Genomic DNA, 24,850 nt, shown 5'->3' with positions numbered 1-24,850 from the left:
CTTGGGCCTAATTTGATCACAGGATAAGGAAGTAGCTAACCGAAAAGTTAATTTTTCGAACGGGGCATGTGAAGGTATATGTACTGGAGACAAGTCTTTTTTTCTTGTCGATTTTGTGTGTGTAGTTTAATGTCGCTTTGAGCGGTTATCGTTTCCGGTTTTTGGACTCACTTGTGTAAACAAAGTGGGTATGTTTTAACCCGGTGTCCGGTTGTCTCTCTGTGTGTGTGTGTGTGTGTGTGTGTCCGTGTGTCTGTGTGTCCGTGGTAAACTTTAACATTGACATTTTCTCTGCAAATACTTTGTCAGTTGACACCAAAGTTGGCATAAAAATAGGAAAAATTCAGTTCTTTCCAGTCATCTTGCTTAAAACAATATTGCACCTCTGGGATGGGCACAAAAAAATAAAAAAAAGAAGCCTAATTATATGCAAACTGCATTTACTGTTATATTTATATTTTTTGTATTATCTAAACTTGGCACTTTGACCTCTTATTCTGACACAACAACAAGAGGAGTCATTATTATCATTTTTTGTTCAAACAGGAACTTCTTTTGCTAAGCGTGGAATTTTTATTTATTTTGCAAAGGTTTTGGTGCAGATAGTAAAAAAAGGGAAATTACTCTGTAATTAATGCTAGGGGACTTAATTTATCACAAGTGAGTCTTGAAGGCCTTGCCTCTCTTGTTTAAAGATGTTTTTGCTTTCAGATTGTTTATATATATATATATATATATATATATATATATATATATATATATATATATATATATATATGTGTGTGTGTGTGTGTGTGTGTTTCAGCTACCATTCGCCAACCAGGTGTCCCAGCTGATTTTGCCACACTTGGGTCTTGGTCTGGGACTAGGTCAGTGGTGAGCTGTAGTGATTTGAACCGTAGGTGACCGTAGCCAGTACTTTTAACCAATGTTACAGTGTGTACTGAACTAAGGATTGTTCACTGACAGATGGGCCACTCAGGTAACTACACACAATGTTACAGTGTGTACTGAACTAAGGATTGTTCACTGACAGATGGGCCACTAACTACACAATGTTACAGTGTGTACTGAACTAAGGACTGTTCACTGACAGATGGGCCACTCAGGTAACTACACACAATGTTACAGTGTGTACTGAACTAAGGATTGTTCACTGACAGATGGGCCACTCAGGTAACTGCACACAATGTTACAGTGTGTACTGAACTAGGGGATTGTTCACTGACAGATGGGCCACTCAGGTAACTACACACAATGTTACAGTGTGTACTGAACTAAGGATTGTTCACTGACAGATGGGCCACTAACTACACACAATGTTACAGTGTGTACTGAACTAAGGATTGTTCACTGACAGATGGGCCACTCAGGTAACTGCACACAATGTTACAGTGTGTACTGAACTAAGGATTGTTCACTGACAGATGGGCCACTCGGGTAACAACACACAATGTTACAGTGTGTACTGAGGTAACTACACACAATGTTACAGTGTGTACTGAACTAGGGATTGTTCACTGACAGATGGGCCACTCGGGTAACTACACACAATGTTACAGTGTGTACTGAGGTAACTACACACAATGTTACAGTGTGTACTGAACTAAGGATTGTTCACTGACAGATGGGCCACTCAGGTAACAACACACAATGTTACAGTGTGTACTGAGGTAACTACACACAATGTTACAGTGTGTACTGAACTAAGGATTGTTCACTGACAGATGGGCCACTCAGATAGCTACACACTCGCTCTCAAACACACGACACGGACACGATGTATACGGGTGCATGCCTGCACAACACACAGTACATAATATATATATATATATATATATATATAGTGTCTCTCGTCAGACCAACGGATGAGTAGGCAGGCAGGCTTATCTGTCGGTGTGTGTCCTCATATGGGAGAAGAGGCCGATTCTGGATGCGCAGCACTTCCCACAGGTGTTGCAAGGGAAAACGTCTCCAGAAGTTGAGCCCTGCTTCCTTCACTCACGCTTCTCCTTAATGGCCAGCGTTCTCTTGTTTTCAAACGTCTTAGCACAGCATCCTCCAGCGAGAACGGTCAAGGGCATCAGTTTCCCAGGAAGCGCTATCTATGTCACAGGCTTTGAGGTTTGTCTTCAAGGTGTCCTTGACGCGCTTTCATGGTCTTCCAAGTTCGCGGTGGCCTTCCTTCAGCTGGCCATACAGTACCATCTTGGGATCCCATCCGCTCCTGGTGCTTTTCCTGACGTTGTCAGCTTCAGGGCCTTCCGGGTCTTGGCCTTGGTGGGAGGGGCAGCTAGCGAGTCATTGACTGGTAGCTGTGGGAGGGCTGCAATTACCTCGTCAGATGTGGACGAGTCCCTGTTGAGGAGGGTGTTGAAGTGCTTTGCCCAGCGGGCAAGGATGTCTTTCTTGTCTGTCAGGAGGGTGGTCTGGTCCAAGGCTCGGACAGGGGTTGATCCTGTGACTCTCGGCCCATACACAGCTCGGATACCATCATGGAAGGTCTTCGTGTCGTGAGCATCAGCAGCGGACTGAAGCTCTTCGGATTTTCTCTCCCACTAGGTGTTCTTCATCTGACGCAGCCTCTTCTGTACAAGTTGCCTGGTTTGCAAGAACTGGTTCTCCTTCCTCTGGCAGTCTTTATTGGAAATATGATCCTGATGCCGCATATGCAGTGTGTTCAGGAGCTTGGAGATTCCAGAGTCGTTCTTGTCAAACCAGTCTTTGTGGCTCTTCTGTACAAAGCCGAGTGTGTCAGCTGCTGCTGTCTACACAGCATCTTCAAAGGTGCTCCATACCTCTTCTACATCAATCGATGCAGGAATTTCTTGGAGAGCTGCTTGGATTTGCTGCTGCAGCACGTCCTTGGTGATAGGGAGGCGGTGGATGTTCAGCTTCCTTGGGGGTTTCTGCCTGGCTGGTTGGAGCTTGCGTGCAAGTCTGTTCATCTTGCTGCGTACCAGGCAATAATCCGACCAACAGACTGCTCCTCTCATGCAGCGTGTAATGGAAACATAACCTCTGTCCCTCTGCCGGACAATCACATAGTCCAGCATGTGCCATTGCTTAGAGCGGGGGTGCATCTATGTGTTCTTGTACTTGTCCGCTTGTTGGAAGAGGGTGTTGGTGATGGTTAGTCCATGCTGCGCGCAGAGCGAAAGCAAAAGCAGTCCGTTGGAGTTGCACTTGCCAGTGCCGTGCTGTCCTAGGACTTTTGGCCACGAGGAGAAGTCCACGCCGACGCGGGCATTGAAATCCCCAAGGATGACCAGCCTGTCCTTTCTGTCTACCGCTGAAATGGTGCGGCTGTGCTCCTCGTAGAAAGCTTCTTTGATGTCATCAGGGTTGGTCATCATCGGGGCATAGCAGCTGATGACTGTGGAGAAGCGATCCTCGGACAGCTTCTGATGCATGGTCATCAGCCTGTCGTTTATCCCACGTGGAAGGCTGTCAAGCTGTCCTGCAAGTTTTGTTCGTATGGCAAAGCCCACGCCTGAGGTTCTTGGGGTGCCATCTGGCTTCCCAGTGCAGTAGAAGGTGTAGCCCCCTCCAACTTCCTCCAGCTGGGTTTCACCGGCAAACCTGGTTTCGCTCAGGGCTGCTATGTCCACCTGGTAGCAATCAAGCATTCTAGCAATGAGCGCTGTGCGCCTTTCTGGTCTGTCGTCTCTGTCTAAAAGGGTTCGAACATTCCAGGCACCCAGAGTCAGGGCATGACTCCTGGTTCTTTTCTTCTGTTGTTTTCGACCGCTAGTGTTGGATGTCAAGTAGGTGCGGTTTACTACTTGGTACTAGGCGAGGCAGGCTTTGTTTAGGGATCCTTTTATCTCCCCTTCCCCATATGGGGAGAACAGTACTGTCCCAACAAAGGGCGGCTCTGACGCTGTGGGAGGATACGGGCGCCGCCTCTACCCCAGTCTACAGCGGACGACCATCACCCCACAGCCGCCTGCGTGCAGAGTCGTGACTAGGAACTGCCAGCAGCATCCTCTGCCTGTCCCCGTTACCACTTCTCTATTGCCGCAGGGCTTGGGAAAGCCTGGTTGCCTGACCAGCGCAGGTGACTTTTTTTTTTTTAGTGAAGAGTTGTGCAGTCCCTTCCCCACTCTCTCGCCTACCGACGCTCACAGTCCCACAGGTGCAGATACTGCCACGTGTAGGACGGCCTCGGCAGGTGCAGGTTTTTTCTTCGGAGTTCCGTCTCCTAGGAGGACTTCCAGCCAAGGATAAGAGCTCCCGCTGCCCTTTGGTCATCCTCTTCCGCCTTCACAGCCGTTGGAAAAGGTTTCCTCCTCCGCCTGGTCGGTCGTTGGGGGACTTCACATGCAGCAGGTAGTACTGGGTTACATGGTACCAGTAGCAAGGGCTATGCAACTGACCTGACACGTACAGTACATACATACGCACCAACACACACACATGACACACACGCATACACACACGCACACACATGTGCCACACAGACCGAGTAGTTTCAGTTTGAGGAAGGTCCAAAGCGTGCGGGATGATCCATATCGGCTTCACCACATGTGCTTTGAAAACGCAGGGAGTAATATAGAGAATGGAAGTAAACTTGAATACAGCAGTTGAAAGTGACTGATATAAAGGAATGCATTGTAAGCCCAATGGGTTTTTTTTGTGTGCGTGCGTGCGTGCGTGCGTGTGTGTGTGTGTGTGTGTGTGTGTGTGTGTGTGTGTGTGCGTGTACATGCGTGCTATGTGTGTGTGTGTGTGTGTGAGCGTGCGTGGCGTGCTTGTGTGCGTGCAAGTGTATCTGTATGTGTATGTCGTGCGTGTGTGCGTGCGTGCGTGCGTGCGTGCGTGTGTGTGTGTGTGTGTGTGTGTGTGTGTGTGTGCAGGGATAACGGACGCGGCAGTGATGCCGTTACTGGCCCTGCTGGTGGACACACGACACGACTCGTTCTACGGCTGTGTGTACGCCATTGTTCAGCTGGCGGTCTGTCTGGCCTACTCCGTGGGTCAGTGAGGAGGGGCCTGTCTGTCACACTGATGGTGGTCACACACACACACACACACACACACACACACACACACACACACACACACACACACACACAAACACACACACTGCTTGTGGTCACACACACACACGCGCACTCACACTCATATGCAACATTTTTACATGTCTGATCGTTTTGTATATTTGATGTTGATTCAAACATCCACATCCCTCTCCTACTTAAAATGTACTTGTAGGCAGTAAAAGGGTGGCGCTGTACCATAACAAATGTACTTGGAGGCAGGAACAGGGTGGCGCTGCACTATAACAAAATTAATGTACTTTAAGGCAGGAAAAGGGTGGCGCTGCACTATAACAAATGTACTTGTAGGCAGGAAAAGGGTGGCGCTGTACCATAACAAATGTACTTGGAGGCAGGAAAAGGGTGGCGCTGTACCATAACAAATGTACTTGTAGGCAGGAAAAGGGTGGCGCTGTACCATAACAAATGTACTTGGAGGCAGGAAAAGGGTGGCGCTGCACTATAACAAATGCACTTGGAGGCAGGAAAAGGGTGGCGCTGTACTGTAACAAATGTACTTGTAGGCAGGAAAAGGGTGGCGCTGTACTGTAACAAATGTACTTGGAGGCAGGAAAAGGGTGGCGCTGTACCATAACAAATGTACTTGAAGGCAGGAAAAGGGTGGCGCTGTACTGTAACAAATGCACTTGTAGGCAGGAAAAGGGTGGCGCTGTACCATAACAAATGTACTTGGAGGCAGGAAAAGGGTGGCGCTGTACTGTAACAAATGTACTTGAAGGCAGGAAAATGGTGGCGCTGTACTGCAACAAATGTACTTGTAGGCAGGAAAAGGGTGGCGCTGTACTGCAACAAATGTACTTGAAGGCAGGAAAAGGGTGGCGCTGTACTGCAACAAATGTACTCAAAGGCAGGAAAAGGGTGGCGCTGTACTGTAACAAATGTACTGAAAGGCAGGAAAAGGGTGGCGCTGTACTGTAACGACGTGCTTTCCCTTGGGAAGAGCGACCCAAACTGGACACAGAGAAATCTGTTGTGACAAAAAGTAATGCAGCAACAAGAATATTTCATTGGATTGATCCTACCTCTCGATTCATCTTACTACTAGCTAAAGAAGGCTTGTACCAGTTCAAGTTAAACACAACTGTGCCTGTTCTGGAAGGCTTTAATACTAAGGTAAAGTATATATATATATATATATATACAATCAAAGAGCATACAGCCCGGGGAAAACAAACAAACAAGTTTTGTCCATGATTTTATCACCACATGGTTTCCAGATATACCCCTGTTTAAAGGTGCAAACTATACGGTAAATAGTATATGTCACCTACAGATTATACAAGTATATTGATCTACATCCACTTCATATTTCACATCTCAGTGGAACACCTTGTATAGTTTAACGATAGCGGAAATGCCATCAAGCTCTCCAAATTACGGCAATTATATATATCCCCAGCGGACAAGGGAGGGGCTATAGTGATTCTAAATGTCGGAGATTACGTAGGAGAGGCCTTACGCCAACTTCAAAATGCCACCTACTATACACCAGTGGAGAAAAATCCAACACCCACTATCGCCAAAAAGTCCAATGACCTTATCTACAAACTTCATAGCAAGGGGTACATGGATGACAACACATACAAGTGGGCCACAGTAGAACCTCCAGAAGTCTTAACACACCAGTTCTACCTGTTGCCCAAAATCCATAAGACTCTGACCAATCCACCAGGGCGACCTATAGTGTCAGGAATTGGCGGCCCCACTGAGAGACCATCAAAGCTGGTGGACCACTGGTTACAGAGTCATGTCCAGCGCATCCCAAGCTACATCAAAGACAGCACTCATATGCTGCACACACACTGCAGGAATGGAACCTCCAATTTGGCCCATTCCCCCCTCACACCCATCTGGTGACCACAGACGTAGTGGCGCTTTACTCCAACATTCCCCACCAGGAGATCCTGTCAGCCATGCAGCACTACCTCTCCATGCCTCTGACAGACGCCTCCACCCCTCTCCCTCCAACGGCAGCAGTCCTCGAGTTGGCTGACCACGTGTTGAAAAACAACGTGTTCACCTTTGAAGGATAGCTGTACCGCCAATCTCTGGGAACAGCCATGGGAACGCCCATGGCCCCCTCGGCCGCAAATCTTTTCATGGGGAGACTCGAGGAGAGGATCCTCCAGGAAAGCCCAGTCAAGTTCCCCTCTCAGTACTGGAAAAGATTTATCGACGACATTTTCCTCCTGTGGACAGACAGTGAAGAAAAACGAAACGAAAACCAAACCAAAGTAGAACTGTTTCCTGGGTGTGTTTGAGGCCCGTCAGAAGACACCCAAACCACACCAAAGTAGAACTGTTTCCTGGGTGTGTTTCAGGCCCGTCAGAAGACACCCAAACCAAACCAAAGTAGAACTGTTTCCTGGGTGTGTTTGAGGCCCGTCAGAAGACACCCAAACCAAAGTAGAACTGTTTCCTGGGTGTGTTTCAGGCCCGTCAGTGGGGGGACTGGTGGTGCAGACAGTGGGGTTTCCATGGTGAGTTGGACAGGGAGTGTGCTGTCTGTCTGTCTGGTCATGTCATAGTCATACAAGAGCGGAGTCGTCATATTTTTTATCTTCACTGTTTTCTCTCCCTGCTTGTGAACACAACGAAAAACTTAAAGGAACTGCGGGCGTAGATGGGTGGGGATGGGGGTGGCAGTTTGTGTGTGTGTGTGTGTGTGTGTGTGTGTGTGTGCGTGCGTGTGTGTGTGTGTGTGTGCGTGTGTGTGTGTGTGTGTGTGTGTGTGAGTGTGTGTGTGTGTGTGTGTGTGTGTGTGTGTGTGTGTGTGTGCGCGCGCGCATTTGCATCTCTGTGTGTGTGTGTGTGTGTGCCGTGCTGAACGTACTGTTGTGTGTGTGTGTGTGTGTGTGTGTGTGTGTGTGTGTGTGTGTGTTACAGTCAGGGTGTGGGTGTTTTAGGGGCTGTTGTAGACACGGTGTGGATGATGGTGGAGCCAAACAAGACAACATGTATCATAATGATGATTATAATGATAGTAATAATATTAATGATAATAATACTGTAAAACAAACCGACGTGTTTGATCATAATGATGATGATAATAATAATAATGATAATGATAATAATATGAAAGAAGCCAACATGTATAAAAATGATGATAAAATACAAATAATGATAATACTATGAAACCAAGAAACCATGTACCCTGTGTTCAGGTTGATGAGCGGCATGGCCGTGCTGAACGTGCTGTTGTGTCCGCTGTGTGTGTATAGGTTGATGAGCGGCATGGCCGTGCTGAACGTGCTGTTGTGTCCGCTGTGTGTGTACAGGTTGATGAGCGGCATGGCCGTGCTGAACGTGCTGTTGTGTCCGTCCTGTGTACAGGTTGATGAGGGGCATGCTGAACGTGCTGTTGTGTCCGTCCTGTGTATAGGTTGATGAGGGGCATGGCCGTGCTGAACGTGCTGTTGTGTCCGTCCTGTGTACAGGTTGATGAGGGGCATGCTGAACGTGCTGTTGTGTCCGTCCTGTGTACAGGTTGATGAGGGGCATGGCCGTGCTGAACGTGCTGTTGTGTCCGTCTTGTGTTCAGGTTGATGAGGGGCATGGCCGTGCTGAACGTGCTGTTCTGTCCGCTGTGTGTGCTGCTGCGTCACGCCCCAGTGGCCACTGACGAGGGGGTGAGCTGTCTGTTCTGTGTTCATAACACGTTAAAGGCCCCACAGCCTCTCACGGCCATGGGGGCGGTGATTTCATACCCGCTGTGTCTGGGGCTCGGCATAGGAAAGTAGGGCCCAATCCTTTCTGTCTTAAACGTCCCAAAGGAAGTCAGGTTCCCTTTACACCTGTGTGCAGTAAGGAACATAGGAGTATAGTGCATCTCCCGTGGACACAACACCATATGAAACGGGGCCTGGAACCCTGATCACTGGTGAACACTGGATCAGATTCCAACACCTGACTGCTTCTGTCATGGGGCCCAGTTTTCACACACCCTGTCTCAAAATGGCCACACCAGTGGACTGACGCATAAGTGGTGCATGACTGTGTGCGTGTGCTCTGTGTGCTGGTGAAGATCTAGAGGGAATATCTTTCTCCTTCTCTACACACACACACACACACACACACACACACACACACACATATATGTGTCTGTGTGCGTGTGTGTGTGTGAGTAATGGTGTCTGGTGGTCAGGTCAGAGGTTGTCCTCTGCCACTGGTAACCAGGTAACCTAGTACTACCTGCCGCATGTGGGGAGTAAACCCAACTTGGAAATCTAGTCTGGAGAGGGATGGGCTCCGCCATATTCGACTTGTCCAGGACGCCACGTGAAAGAAAGAAGTCCAGGTTTGGGCACATGACTGACAAAACTGGAGGAACCAGGTGAACATTTCTTCAGTGTGGTTCCTCACTGAGAGTGAGTAAAGGTGTCTGATTCACCTGGCCTGGGGTCTGATGGGTCACAACCATCGCTGTGACACCGACAGGGGAGGAAACTGTTGTCATCATGCATGCTGCTGGCTTTCCACCTCAGAGAATGGCCACCATTAATTCTTTGTCAGTGACAGGTTTATAATCTGCCTTTCTCTCTCTCTCTCTCTCTCTCTCTCTCTCTCTCTCTCTCATATCTTCCCCATATTATAATTTTTATTTCTAGTTCAGATTTACGTGTGGAAGCTCTCCCTCTTTGTACACCAGAGTACCAAGCAATACAGAATTGTGCACAGTATGGAAATACCCCCACCCTTGGTGTGTTTGTGCTGTTGTTGCTGCCTGGTGTGTGCAGCTGGTGTTAGATATTGTTCTTATTATTGTCAAACACTGCCACTTGTGTGGTGTGTGCAGGTGTTATACCCAAACACTGCCACCTGATGGATGTGTACAGGTGTTATAACCAAACACGGTCACCTGATGGATGTGTACAGGTGTTATAACCAAACACTGTCACCTGATAGATGTGTACAGGTGTTATAACCAAACACTGTCACCTGATGGATGTGTACAGGTGTTATAACCAAACACTGTCACCTGATAGATGTGTACAGGTGTTATAACCAAACACTGTCACCTGATGGATGTGTACAGGTGTTATAACCAAACACTGTCACCTGATGAATGTGTACAGGTGTTATAACCAGTCACCTGATGGATGTGTACAGGTGTTATAACCAAACACTGCCACCTGATGGATGTGTACAGGTGTTATAACCAAACACGGTCACCTGATGGATGTGTACAGGTGTTATAACCAAACAGTCACCTGATAGATGTGTACAGGTGTTATAACCAAACACTGTCACCTGATGGATGTGTACAGGTGTTATAACCAAACACTGTCACCTGATAGATGTGTACAGGTGTTATAACCAAACACTGTCACCTGATGAATGTGTACAGGTGTTATAACCAGTCACCTGATGGATGTGTACAGGTGTTATAACCAAACACTGTCACCTGATGGATGTGTACAGGTGTTATAACCACTGTCACCTGATAGATGTGTACAGGTGTTATAACCAAACACTGTCACCTGATAGATGTGTACAGGTGTTATAACCAAACACTGTCACCTGATGGGTGTGTACAGTTGTTATAACCAAACACTGTCACCTGATGGATGTGTACAGGTGTTATAACCAAACTGTCACCTGATGGATGTGTACAGGTGTTATAACCAGTCACCTGATGGATGTGTACAGGTGTTATAACCAAACACTGTCACCTGATGGATGTGTACAGGTGTTATAACCAGTCAGTTGATGGATGTGTACAGGTGTTATAACCAGTCAGTTGATGGATGTGTACAGGTGTTATAACCAAACACTGTCACCTGATGGATGTGTACAGGTGTTATAACCAGTCACCTGATGGATGTGTACAGGTGTTATAACCAGTCACCTGATGGATGTGTACAGGTGTTATAACCAAACAGTCACCTGATGGATGTGTACAGGTGTTATAACCAGTCACCTGATGGATGTGTACAGGTGTTATAACCAAACACTGTCACCTGCGGGTTGTACAGGTGTCACTGACCCACAGAGCAGAGCGGGGGCCGGCCCGCTACACGGAGGACCCAGTGGACGACAGCTCTGTCTGCTATGGCCGCCTGGCGGAGGAGGACTGACGTGATCACCGTGACGTCACCACGTCCACCCTGTCCCTGCTCTTCCAGGCCCTGACAGCAGTGGTGAACCACATCGGCCTGCACCTCTACCAGTTAGTTCACCTCCTCTTCCGGGACGGCTGGAGGGGTTAAAGGCACTGTGTGTGCCATTGTCAGTCATGTCCCATTACCAGTACGACCAACAGAACAGCAGAGGCAACTGCTATCTGGACTGTTAAAAACTTTAGATCATAGTGGAGACTGTCTTGTCCAGGTTACATCACCCAGGTCACATCCCTGTCTATACTTTTTGATCATAGTGGAGAGTGTCTTGCCAAGGTTACATCATTGTCTAAAATTTTTGATCATAGTGGAGTGTCTTGCCAAGGTTACATCATCACTGTCTATAATTTTATTTTTTTATCATAGTGGAGACTGTCTTGTCCAGGTTACATCACCCCAGGTTAAATCCCTGTCTATACTTTTTGATCATAGTGGAGAGTGTCTTGCCAAGGTTACATCACCCAGGTTAAATCCCTGTCTATAATTTTTGATCATAGTGGAGAGTGTCTTGCCAAGGTTACATCACCCAGGTTAAATCCCTGTCTATAATTTTTGATCATAGTGGAGAGTGTCTTGCCAAGGTTAATTCATCACTGTCTATAATTTTTTTATCATAGTGGAGACTGTCTTGCCAAGGTTACATCACCCAGGTTAAATCCCTGTCTAAATTTTTTTATCATAGTGGAGAGTGTCTTGCCAAGGTTACTTCACCCCTCTCTCAACCATGAGGGCTGTAGGACAATGTCCGGATGGTCTCCAAATGCCAACTAGCCCCAGTGAACCAGTGCAATCTTGATCCAAGTTTGAATCATAGTCCTTTGCAAAAGACTGAAGTTGTAAATGAATTCCCATTGCGGTGAAGAAACTATCGATCATACAGTTCTCACTCTGGCCCAACTGTGAGCAATGTCAATCCCTGCAGGCCAAGTAAAGGAATATGCTGTCATCAATAATTGAATAAATTACTGTTCCTACAAAAGAGCTCGTTTTGATCATGGCTAATGACCCACACAGACATCACCATGTGGGGCAGTGGCCTGGTGGTAAACTAAGAAGTGAGTGTCCACGGATTTGAATCTCCGTAATGATATGGACCGTGATTTTAACTTCCCACTCTGCTGAGTAGTGACCTGGATGCTAGTCATTCAGATGAGACAAGAAACCAAGGTCCCGCATGCAGCATTCACTTCGCGTACTTGAAAGATCCCATGGCAACAAAAATGATCCGCAGTGAAATTCTGCAGAAAAGTCACTTTAATGGTGAAACAAAATCGATCATACCCACGTTTCTGAAACAGGAGGCTCCAAGACGGCACACAAGTTAGCGTGTGGTGTGTACTGTCTGTGTTGATGGTGTTATCACCTGTACTGTTTACATATGACAGACCAATGATGCTGCACTTTCAGAGCTGCACGTGATCAAACAGGATCTAGACTGGATGGCCAGCCATAAAACTACGAGTCCAACCATGTCCATTTCCTTTGGGTGAAGAGTTATCACTGCAGGAGACCCCATCAGGGTGTTCGTGTGACACTAGTGGTACATGGACAGACAGACACACACTGATGTAACACTCACACTAGTGGTACATGGACATACAGACACAAACTGATGTAACACTCACACTAGTGGTACATGGACAGACACACACTGATGTAACACTCACACTAGCGGTACATGGACAGACAGACAGACACTGATGTAACACTCACACTAGCGGTACATGGACAGACAGACACACACTGATGTAACACTCACACTAGCGGTACATGGACAGACAGACACACACTGATGTAACACTCACACTAGTGGTACATGGACAGACACACACTGATGTAACACTCACACTAGTGGTACATGGACAGACACACACTGATGTAACACTCACACTAGTGGTACATGGACAGACAGACACACACTGATGTAACACTCACACTAGTGGTACATGGACAGACAGACACACACTGATGTAACACTCACACTAGTGGTACATGGACAGACACACACTGATGTAACACTCACACTAGTGGTACATGGACAGACAGACACACACTGATTTAACACTCACACTAGTGGTACATGGACAGACAGACACACACTGATGTAACACTCACACTAGTGGTACATGGACAGACAGACACAAACTGATGTAACACTCACACTAGTGGTACATGGACAGACAGACAGACACTGATGTAACACTCACACTAGTGGTACATGGACAGACACACACTGATGTAACACTCACACAAGTGGTACATGGACAGACAGACACACACTGATGTAACACTCACACTAGTGGTACATGGACAGACACACACTGATGTAACACTCACACTAGTGGTACATGGACAGACAGACACACACTGATGTAACACTCACACTAGTGGTACATGGACAGACAGACACAAACTGATGTAACACTCACACAAGTGGTACATGGACAGACACACACTGATGTAACACTCACACTAGTGGTACATGGACAGACACACACTGATGTAACACTCACACTAGTGGTACATGGACAGACACACACTGATGTAACACTCACACAAGTGGTACATGGACAGACACACACTGATGTAACACTCACACTAGTGGTACATGGACAGACAGACACAAACTGATGTAACACTCACACTAGTGGTACATGGACAGACAGACACACACTGATGTAACACTCACACTAGTGGTACATGGACAGACAGACACTGATGTAACACTCACACTAGTGGTACATGGACAGACACACACTGATGTAACACTCACACTAGTGGTACATGGACAGACAGACACACACTGATGTAACACTCACACTAGTGGTACATGGACAGACACACACTGATGTAACACTCACACTAGTGGTACATGGACAGACAGACACACACTGATGTAACACTCACACTAGCGGTACATGGACAGACAGACACACACTGATGTAACACTCACACTAGTGGTACATGGACAGACAGACACACACTGATGTAACACTCACACTAGTGGTACATGGACAGACAGACACAAACTGATGTAACACTCACACTAGTGGTACATGGACAGACACACACTGATGTAACACTCACACAAGTGGTACATGGACAGACAGACACACACTGATGTAACACTCACACTAGTGGTACATGGACAGACAGACACAAACTGATGTAACACTCACACTAGCGGTACATGGACAGACAGACACACACTGATGTAACACTCACACTAGTGGTACATGGACAGACAGACACACACTGATGTAACACTCACACTAGTGGTACATGGACAGACAGACACACACTGATGTAACACTCACACTAGTGGTACATGGACAGACAGACACAAACTGATGTAACACTCACACAAGTGGTACATGGACAGACACACACTGATGTAACACTCACACTAGTGGTACATGGACAGACAGACACACACTGATGTAACACTCACACTAGTGGTACATGGGCAGACAGACACACACTGATGTAACACTCACACTAGTGGTACATGGACAGACACACACTGATGTAACACTCACACTAGTGGTACATGGACAGACACACACTGATGTAACACTCACACTAGTGGTACATGGACAGACAGACACACACTGATGTAACACTCAGTGGTACATGGACAGACAGACACACACTGATGTAACACTCACACTAGTGGTACATGGACAGACAGACACACACTGATGTAACACTCACACTAGTGGTACATGGACAGACAGACACTGATGTAACACTCACACTAGTGGTACATGGACAGACAGACAGACACTGATGTAACACTCACACTAGTGGTACATGGACAGACAGACACACACTGATGTAACACTCACACTAGTGGTACATGGACAGACAGACACACACTGATGTAACACTCACACTAGTGGTACATGGACAGACACACACTGATCAAACATGTAACCTTTATTCATGACTAAAGAAAAAAAGTTAAACATTCATGTTCCGAAACGCAACGCCATGAGCTTGACATGCAACAGATGATCTTTGCAGCGCTAAGTTTGCTAAGAGTTCAGAATTCCGACCCCAAACCTCCCCTGCCCTTCCACCCCGCAAAAGAAGTCTTCATTCCTTCCATAGGAAGACACATAACGTTAAGCATGTGTAGCTACAAAGACAGTCAGTGCAATCCTGGCCAGGAGCATAAAGTTAAAAGATCCCCCCCCCCCCATCTCTCTCCCTGTACAAGGGGAAGACTTACGTTTAACGACCTGTTGGCTGGCGTCAAGTTGTTCAGTGCTGGGGGCTTGGTGTCGTGAAGGTTTCCATGTTTGAGGGAACGGAGTCTTTGACAAGCATCCTCTAATGTCCTCCAAAAGAAGCTGAACAGACGAAGCACCAACCCTGGACTCACTCACCAACAGAGCAACGCAAACTTCACCCAACCAAGACCTGAACAACTTTACCTTCAGGGCCTCAGCCAACAGGTGGTCACATACAGCTCTCCCCCTGAGCATAGCTCTCCCCCTGAGCATAGCTCGATCCATTGAAGACACCAACAGGTGTACACAGTCCGTGTATTGCTGACAGGGCAACAAGAAACTCATGTATTAGGACGTTCATCTCCATTTGTTACAACCAAATCTGGGTGTTTACACAGTATCAAAATCGTTTTAATAATGCAAGCGAAAAAAAAAAAAAAAAAAAAAAAGCAGCGAAGGTCTGGCTCTGATCCTCAAGTATGTATCCAGGAACATGCAGACACTTCTACACCTGAGATTTCCTTGTTCTTGGAAGCCACACATGTGTACAAATCTAACTACAAAGTGAGGACAGTAATAAACTGACATGTAAGGAACAGTCCCTCAGTGTCGTTTAAAGGAATGGTATTCCCCTGTTCCCTCTGTGGCCTCTTCAGAGTTTGGATCTGTGTCCTGTTTCGTCTTCCTGCCATTACCATTTTGCCTGTTTTCTCTCTGTCTCTCTCTCTCTCTCTCATGCACATTAACACACTCACACAGCAACCGACAACATAGGCAAACGTGGATCAATGATTTGGTGGTATTGGAAACTGGTGAATGGGCGAACAGCGATGACAAAGTGGTACTCTAGCACTGTTCAAACACCTTGTACAAGTCCTGCAGTACTATAAAAGTCCAGCACTCTAACACCATTCAAACACCTTGGGCAGGTCGGGCAATACTCTAGCAGCATTCAAACGCCTTGTACAAGTCCTGAAGTACTCTAGCAGCATTCAAACGCCTTGTACAAGTCCTGAAGTACTCTAGCAGCATTCAATCGCCTTGTACAAGTCCTGAAGTACTCTAGCAGCATTCAAACGCCTTGTACAAGTCCTGAAGTACTCTAGCAGCATTCAATCGCCTTGTACAAGTCCTGAAGTACTCTAGCAGCATTCAAACACCTTGTACAAGTCCTGAAGTACTCTAACACCGTTCAAACACCTTGTACAAGTCCTGAAGTACTCTAACACCGTTCAAACACCTTGTACAAGTCCTGCAGTACTCTAGCAGCGTTCAAACACCTTGTACAAGTCCTGAAGTACTCTAGCAGCATTCAAACACCTTGTACAAGTCCTGCAGTACTCTAGCAGCGTTCAAACACCTTGTACAAGTTCTGCAGTACTCCAACACCGTTCAAACACCTTGTACAAGTCCTGAAGTACTCTAGCAGCATTCAAACACCTTGTACAAGTCCTGAAGTACTCCAACACCGTTCAAACACCTTGTACAAGTCCTGCAGTACTCTAGCAGCGTTCAAACACCTTGTACAAGTTCTGCAGTACTCTAACACCGTTCAAACACCTTGTACAAGTCCTGAAGTACTCTAGCAGCATTCAAACACCTTGTACAAGTCCTGAAGTACTCTAACACCGTTCAAACACCTTGTACAAGTCCTGAAGTACTCTAACACCGTTCAAACACCTTGTACAGGTCGGGCAGTACTCTAACACCGTTCAAACACCTTGTACAGGTCGGGCAGGTTGGCCAGCTGCAGCACACTGGTGTCTTCCGATGACGACTTGGGCGGCATGAGCAGTGAGCGGAACGCCGGGTAGATTACGTGCTCCACCGTCCAGCGCCACCTGTCCGCCGTCCTGTCTGTCTGGTTGCCGCCCTGACTCTGATCCTGGGGGTCCTCTGTGGGCGGTGGGGTCTGGGCGTACAGGTCCTTCCTCACTGCGTACAGCTCGCTCAGCTCCTTGGCAAAGGTGGTGAAGCACTCCTTCTCTGAATCCCACGTCACCTGCACTCCGGGGACACAGCAGGGAAAAATCCCTTGAATTTTAAAACGTCAACAGTTTTCAAAAGCCCCTCTCCCCCCCCCCCCTCCAAACTTGAAGAGCAGTAGAAAAGTTACATGATTCACTCCTTAATTGAACTGAGTTTGATTCCAGAATGCCTAAGTTCCAGTGGGATGCTAATGTAATATCAGAAAAAGTGGAGAAAAAACAGGCACAAAACAAGACAACTATAAGAAGTTAGACAGTGCAAAGTTCCAATAAGCAAACATAAAATTAGAAGAAAAAAAAGGAGAAAAGAAAACAGGACACACACACACACACACACAAGAACTCAGATAAAGGGACTGGCAGGCAGACAGGTTGACAAACAGACTGAACATAGGTTTGATTCTGTGACAAGGTGTTGCCGTTCATTCCTGTAGCAGAAGACACGGGGGAAACATGGCCCAGGCAAGGAAGTGGCCCAGTAGTAATGAGGCTGATCAGTCAACCACTGTCCAAAGTTCGAGTTCCGTGATGCGGACCAGGGCTTTCACTCCCCACCCTAACTCTATGCACCTCCACTGGACCTTGAGTGGTGGTGTGGGTGATAGTCATTCGGAAGACACGATAAACCGAGGTCCCGTGTGTAACATGCACTTAGCGAATGTACGAGGGTCATTCAATAAATAAGGTGAATTTTTCGGTATAAGGACTTCTAATACAGATAGAAGGTTACTTTTTTTTTTTTTGTTTTTTTTTTTTTGGTTTTACTACTTTTTCACATGGATTTAATTTGTTTTGCAGATTAAAAAAAAACAACTTTGAGAGTTTTGGCGATTAACAAAGATGGCCGACCAAGAAGCATGCTCCAGGATTGAACAGCGGTCAGTTATCAAGTTTTTGGTTGCTGAAGGGTGCAAACCAGTTGAAATTCATAGGAGAATGTCAACTGTGTATGGTGCCACATGTTTCTGCCGAAAAAATGTCTACAAGTGGGCTAAATTGTTTAAAGAAGGACGGAGCAGTGTTGAAAGTGACGATGAAGTCAAAAGTGTTGTGAGCGACTGGCTGAGACATCAGTCCAAAGATTTTTACGCTGAGGGAATACGGAAGCTTGTGCACAGATGGGAAAAGTGTGTGACAGTGCTGGGAGACTACGTTGAAAAATTTAAAAAAAAGTAAGCTTCTATCTGTATTAGAAGTCCTTATACCGAAAAATTCACCTTATTTATTGAATGACCCTCGTAAAAGAACCCGTGTCAACAAAAAGGCTGTCCCTGGCAAAAATCTGCAGAAAAACCCCACTCTGATAGTAAAACCTATACACATGGAGACGTATTTTAATGCTGCTACCTAACTGGAAGCCCTAACCAATTGAATCAAACTGCTTAGAAGGGAGATAACCCATACCTACCTGTTGGACACCAAGAGTTTACGGATTGTTTCCCTTCCAATCGATTTCCATCCACTCCTTTATTCAAATGTCTGGCCAGATGATGCTTCAGCTTGTGGAGATATTTTCCTGATAAATTGTTTTGTCAATGTGTTGGCTTGTAGGCCAGAGTTCCAAACTGATAAGATTTCAACTGTGATCATTGTGACTCCTTCATTCATGGCAGCAGAAAATTTGTTCTGGATCAAAAGAAAAAAAAAAAGAGGCAAACTGTAAAAGTGGCACAAAAAAAGGACTTGGTCTCTCTTAAGGGAGGAAGGTGGCAGAACAGTCAAGACTCTTGTCTGCCAGTACAGTGCCTGTGAGGGTCTGGGTTCCATTCCTGCTTTCCGCCTTTCTCCCAAGTTGGACTGGAAATGACACTGAGCGTCTAGTGATCAATTGAGGTCCTGTGTGCAGCACACACTGTGCGTCTAGTCATGAATTGAGGTCCTGTGTGCAGCACACACTGAGTGTCTAGTCATGAACTGAGGTCCTGTGTGCAGCACACACTGTGTGTCTAGTCATGAATTGAGGTCCTGTGTGCAGCACACACTGTGTGTCTAGTCATGAATTGAGGTCCTGTGTGCAGCACACACTGAGCACACACTGAGTGTCTAGTCATGAATTGAGGTCCTGTGTGCAGCACACTGAGCACACACTGTGTGTCTAGTCATGAATTGAGGTCCTGTGTGCTGCACACACTGAGCGCACGAACCCTCAACATCAGAAAGAAGAAATGCCCTCCGACAGGTACACAAATCTATATACATACGTCCATTCCCTGCCTGACTCACCACGTTGGGTCATGCTGCTGATCAGCCTCACACATGTGATGTAGCCTATATGGATGTGTCCGACTGAACGCAGTGACGCCTCCTTGAAATACTGAAACTGGCCTCTCTACAGACAACCGTGACTTTACCTTGGAATGCCAAATAGACCTCACACATAAGAGTCTCGACCCCCCCCCCCCCCCTCTCAACGAAACCGTCACCACACAACCTGTCCCCAGCACTGAACACTGTGACGTTAATGGTGTAAACCAACAGGTTGTTAACCTCAACTCTGCTGAACATGTATAAGGTACGTGCTCTATCAGTGCTGTTCAGGTGAATCAGAAAACACACAGTGTCAAGGTGCCACAACATATCGACTGATCCATGTACACGTTATACTGATATTTCAAAAAAGGAGCAGTTGCCTGATCTTCGCATGTTCCCAATGCCCTTGTCAGGCCTTGGTATATATCTATATCTATAGATATGATTACATATTTACACATGCACTTAGCATGCACACATACAAGAAATGAAGCCAAGTCCAACATGGCTAAAACAACAACAACAAAAAACACCAAAAAACTAAAACAAAACAACCAAGCCTACCTCCGTGGCCAGTCTCAGAACAAACATGGGCAGACCCGCTAACGGTGGAGTGTAGTTGTCCAGCAACATGGGCAGCGTCAGCAAGTTTCCTTCCTGCAACAGGTCATCACTTTTCCTCCAACACACACATACACCACACCCTGCGTTACCAGACAGGAGGATTCACAACACACTTCTGTCATAATCATGAGCCACTGTTGTCCTTCTGACGGACTGAATGAGGACAGCAAATCATCATGTCACTTATTCACTTATCTGAAAAAAGGCGGGCATTGTGAATGATTATTTACCTGCTGGGAACGGTGTTTCACTGGCTAGCAGATGGCGGTCTAATGGCGAGACGTCTTATCACTGAGTTGCCTCGAATTATTTTGGCTGACAGGAGCAAACAGACAGGCCTGGTTTGCATCAGTCTGACATGGTACAGTACTGACACCAAACAAAGCTTATATCAGGCCAGGTCTGAACATGGCAGAAAAATGGTATTATGTGTTAAAAGCGTTATTTTGTCAGGAGAGACAGAGAGAGAGAGAGAGAGAGAGAGAGAGAGAGATTAGGGTGGGTACAAAAGACACACAGGACATCCGTAACTATACCATAATCTGCACTGTATGCGCACACACATGCATATATTGCTGTGTGTGTGTGTGTGTGTACCGTGATCTGTAATGTATGCACACACATACATATATTGCTTTGTGTGTGTGTGTACCGTGATCTGTAATGTATGCACACACATACATATATTGCTCTGTGTGTGTGTGTGTGTGTGTGTACTGTAATCCATACTGTATGCACACACACATACATATACTGCTGTGAGTGTGTGTGCGTGTGCGTGCGTATGTGTAGTATGTGTATGTGTGTGTGCGAGCACGTTTGTGTGTGTGTGTGTGCGCGCGTGCGCACGTTTGTGTGTGTGTGTTGTTGTCTTCAGTTTAACATCTGTACACTTTAAGTGATATTAGATGGGGGAAAAAAACCCAAAAAAAACAAAAAACCCTTGGGGGTAGGGGTTGTGAGAGGGGGGGGTGGGGTGGGGGGGTAAAAGTGTGTGTATGTGTGGAGGGTGAATAGGGAGAGACAACGCTAGGAAAAATGGAAACGTTATAAACGCCAACATCAAACAACTATAACAAATGTCCTATAGGACTATGCAGCAAACCTTCTGCAATAACAAATAACATATTGTAATTGTTGTGTGTGTGTGTGTGTGTGTGCACGTGGTGGGCACCTGGTCGATGTGCAGAGCGAAGTAGTCTTGCAGCATGTCTGCGTGAGACAGGAGGAACTGTTTGACGTATCGGGCCAGGTCCTCCTTGGGGCCGTCAGCCGGCGTCCACCCACTGTCCGCACTGTGCAGGGCCAGCAGGGCCAGGTCGTACAGTGGGGCCGCTTCCTGCACAGTGCGCAGTCAGGCCTGGTGCACGTGCACACACATCTACCTGTCTGTCTATCTATATACACACATATATCTATCTACCTATCTATCTGTCTATATACACACACATACACACACATATATCTCTTCATATCTATCTGTCTATCTATAAACACACATTTACACACATATCTATCTACCTATCTATACACACACATATATCTATCTACCTATATATCTATCTACCTATCTATCTGTCTAATTATCTATATGCACACATATATCTATCTACTTATCTATCTGTATGTACACACACATACACACACATATATCTCTTTGTATCTATCTATATACACACATTTACACACACATATATCTATCTACCTATCTATCTATATACACACACTCATATATCTATCTACCTATATATCTATCTATCTGTATCTATCTATATACACATACATATCTTTCTACCTATCTACCTGTCTATCTATATACACACACATGTATCTATCTACCTATCTATCTATCTTACCTATCTATAGAAACATTATCTATCTATCTATATACACACATATATCTATCTTCCTATCTATCTATCTATATGCACACATATATCTGTCTACCTATCTATCTATATACACACATACATCTATCTATCTATGTATCTATATTTTTATACACATACATCTATCTACCTATCTATCTGTCTATCTATCTATATACAAACATATACACATGACATAACAGTAGAGGAAAACAAGTGCAGGTAAGAACCCAACAAACCTTTCGTTACTTCAAAATAACACACACACATCCTAAACATACACACCACACACACACACACAGACAATAATCTCTCTCTCTCTCTCACACTCCACACACACTTACACGCACGTCACCACCGCCGACACACACTTGAACATAACAGTGGAGGAAACCAAGTAGCAGGTAACAACCAAACAACCCTATGTATAAACACAACAGAAAATGTGTCTGTGTGTGTGAGCGTACGCACGCATGTGTGTGTGTATTTCGTACAAATATGGTAATGGATGAAAACAAGTGCAGACGCTCACTAAACAAGCCATTGCGGTATTTCAACTCAACTCTGCAATGATGTATGAAGAGAACAGTTAAAAGGGCGGAACAAAGAGAATGGAAATTTCAGGGCGACGTGCACCTCTCCCTTCAAACACAGCACCTGGGGCCACATGATCTCTCTCTGATCAAGGGAGACAACTGTGTGCCTGACATGACGGCAGTTCCGTCCCCTCTTGCCGTGTTGTGTATCTCAGCATTGGCAGCGCACCCCCCCCCCCCCCCCCCCCTCTTGCCGTGTTGTGTATCTCAACATTGGCAGCGCACCCCCCCCCCCCCTCTTGCCGTGTTGTGTATCTCAGCATTGGCAGCGCACCACCAACACCCCCCCCCCCCCTTTGCCCTGTTGTGTATCTCCGCATTGGCAGCGCACCCCCCCCCCCCCCCCTCTTGCCGTGTTGTGTATCTCCGCATTGGCAGCACACCCCCACCCCCCCCTCTTGCCGTGTTGTGTACCTCCGCATTGGCAGCACACCCCCACACCCCTCTTGCCGTGTTGTGTATCTCTGCATTGGCAGCACCCCCCCCACCCCCCCCTCTTGCCCTGTTGTGTATCTCCGCATTGGCAGCACCCCCCCCCCCCCCCTCTTGCCGTGTTGTGTATCTCCGCATTGGCAGTGCACCACCACCCCCCCCTCTTGCCGTGTTGAGTATCTCAACATTGGCAGCGCACCACCACCCCCCATGGCAACTGGTCCACGAGATACCAGTCATTGTTTAGCGGGATTCTCCATCACAGGGGGAGATACCAGTCATTGTTTAGCGGGATTCTCCATCACAGGGGGAGATACCAGTCATTGTTTAGCAGGATTCTCCATCACAGGGGGAGATACCAGTCATTGTTTAGCAGGATTCTCCATCACAGGGGGAGATACCAGTCATTGTTTAGCAGGCTTCTCCATCACAGGGGGGAGATACCAGTCATTGTTTAGTGGGATTCTCCATCACAGGGGGGAGATACCAGTCATTGTTTAGCGGGATTCTCCATCACAGGGGGAGATACCAGTCATTGTTTAGCAGGATTCTCCATCACAGGGGGGAGATACCAGTCATTGTTTAGTGGGATTCTCCATCACAGGGGGAGATACCAGTGGGATTCTCCATCACAGGGGGAGATACCAGTCATTGTTTAGTGGGATTCTCCATCACAGGGGGAGATACCAGTCATTGTTTAGTGGGATTCTCCATCACAGGGGGAGATACCAGTCATTGTTTAGTGGGATTCTCCATCACAGGGGGAGATACCAGTTGGATTCTTGATCACAGGAGGGAGATACCAGTTGGATTCTCGATCAAAGGGGGGAGATACCAGTGGGATTCTCGATCAAAGGGGGGAGATACCAGTGGGATTCTCGATCACAGGGGGGAGATACCAGTGGGATTCTCGATCACAGGGGGGAGATACCAGTCATTGTTTAGTGGGATTCTCCATCACAGGGGGGAGATACCAGTGGGATTCTCCATCACAGGGGGAGATACCAGTCATTGTTTAGTTGGATTCTCCATCACAGGGGGGAGATACCAGTGGGATTCTCCATCACAGGGGGAGATACCAGTGGGATTCTCGATCACAAGGAGGAGATACAGTCACTGTTTAGTGGGATTCTCCATCACAGGGGGAGATACCAGTCATTGTTTAGCGGGATTCTCCATCACAGGGGGAGATACCAGTCATTGTTTAGTGGGATTCTCCATCACAGGGGGAGATACCAGTCATTGTTTAGCGGGATTCTCCATCACAGGGGGAGATACCAGTCATTGTTTAGTGGGATTCTCCATCACAGGGGGGAGATACCAGTCATTGTTTAGTGGGATTCTCCATCACAGGGGGAGATACCAGTGGGATTCTCCATCACAGGGGGAGATACCAGTCATTGTTTAGTGGGATTCTCCATCACAGGGGGAGATACCAGTCATTGTTTAGCGGGATTCTCCATCACAGGGGGAGATACCAGTCATTGTTTAGTGGGATTCTCCATCACAGGGGGAGATACCAGTCATTGTTTAGTGGGATTCTCCATCACAGGGGGAGATACCAGTGGGATTCCATCACAGGGGGAGATACCAGTCATTGTTTAGTGGGATTCTCCATCACAGGGGGAGATACCAGTCATTGTTTAGTGGGATTCTCCATCACAGGGGGAGATAC

General features: G+C 46.7%; 1 protein-coding gene and 1 pseudogene across 4 annotated transcripts in view; one reads left to right on the top strand and one right to left on the bottom strand.

The window, feature by feature from the left end:
* LOC143293968 (synaptic vesicular amine transporter-like) overlaps nucleotides 1-12,150 on the top strand; it is a 36,386-nt pseudogene extending 24,236 nt beyond the window's left edge. The window contains exons 13-17 of the transcript XR_013056859.1: nucleotides 806-869; nucleotides 4,860-4,979; nucleotides 7,498-7,543; nucleotides 8,605-8,692; nucleotides 11,039-12,150. The product of XR_013056859.1 is annotated as a synaptic vesicular amine transporter-like (transcript). The remainder of the gene's footprint in view (nucleotides 1-805; nucleotides 870-4,859; nucleotides 4,980-7,497; nucleotides 7,544-8,604; nucleotides 8,693-11,038) is intronic.
* Nucleotides 12,151-15,328: 3,178 nt separating this feature from the next.
* Nucleotides 15,329-24,850, bottom strand: part of LOC143293375 (DNA mismatch repair protein Mlh1-like) — a 182,461-nt gene continuing 172,939 nt past the window's right edge. For all 3 annotated transcript variants that reach the window (XM_076604183.1, XM_076604184.1, XM_076604185.1), the window contains 3 exons: nucleotides 21,454-21,618; nucleotides 20,220-20,312; nucleotides 15,329-17,419 (listed from right to left, as the gene is read on the bottom strand). In XM_076604183.1, coding sequence (XP_076460298.1) covers nucleotides 17,120-17,419; nucleotides 20,220-20,312; nucleotides 21,454-21,618 — 558 coding nt within the window. In that variant the 3' untranslated portion in view covers nucleotides 15,329-17,119. The remainder of the gene's footprint in view (nucleotides 17,420-20,219; nucleotides 20,313-21,453; nucleotides 21,619-24,850) is intronic.

This window comes from Babylonia areolata, chromosome 19 (genome assembly GCF_041734735.1).
Source record: "Babylonia areolata isolate BAREFJ2019XMU chromosome 19, ASM4173473v1, whole genome shotgun sequence".
Taxonomy (NCBI): domain Eukaryota; kingdom Metazoa; phylum Mollusca; class Gastropoda; order Neogastropoda; family Buccinidae; genus Babylonia; species Babylonia areolata.
The sequence above is the reverse complement of the archived record's forward strand: the minus strand, read 5'-3'. Positions and strand labels throughout refer to the sequence as shown.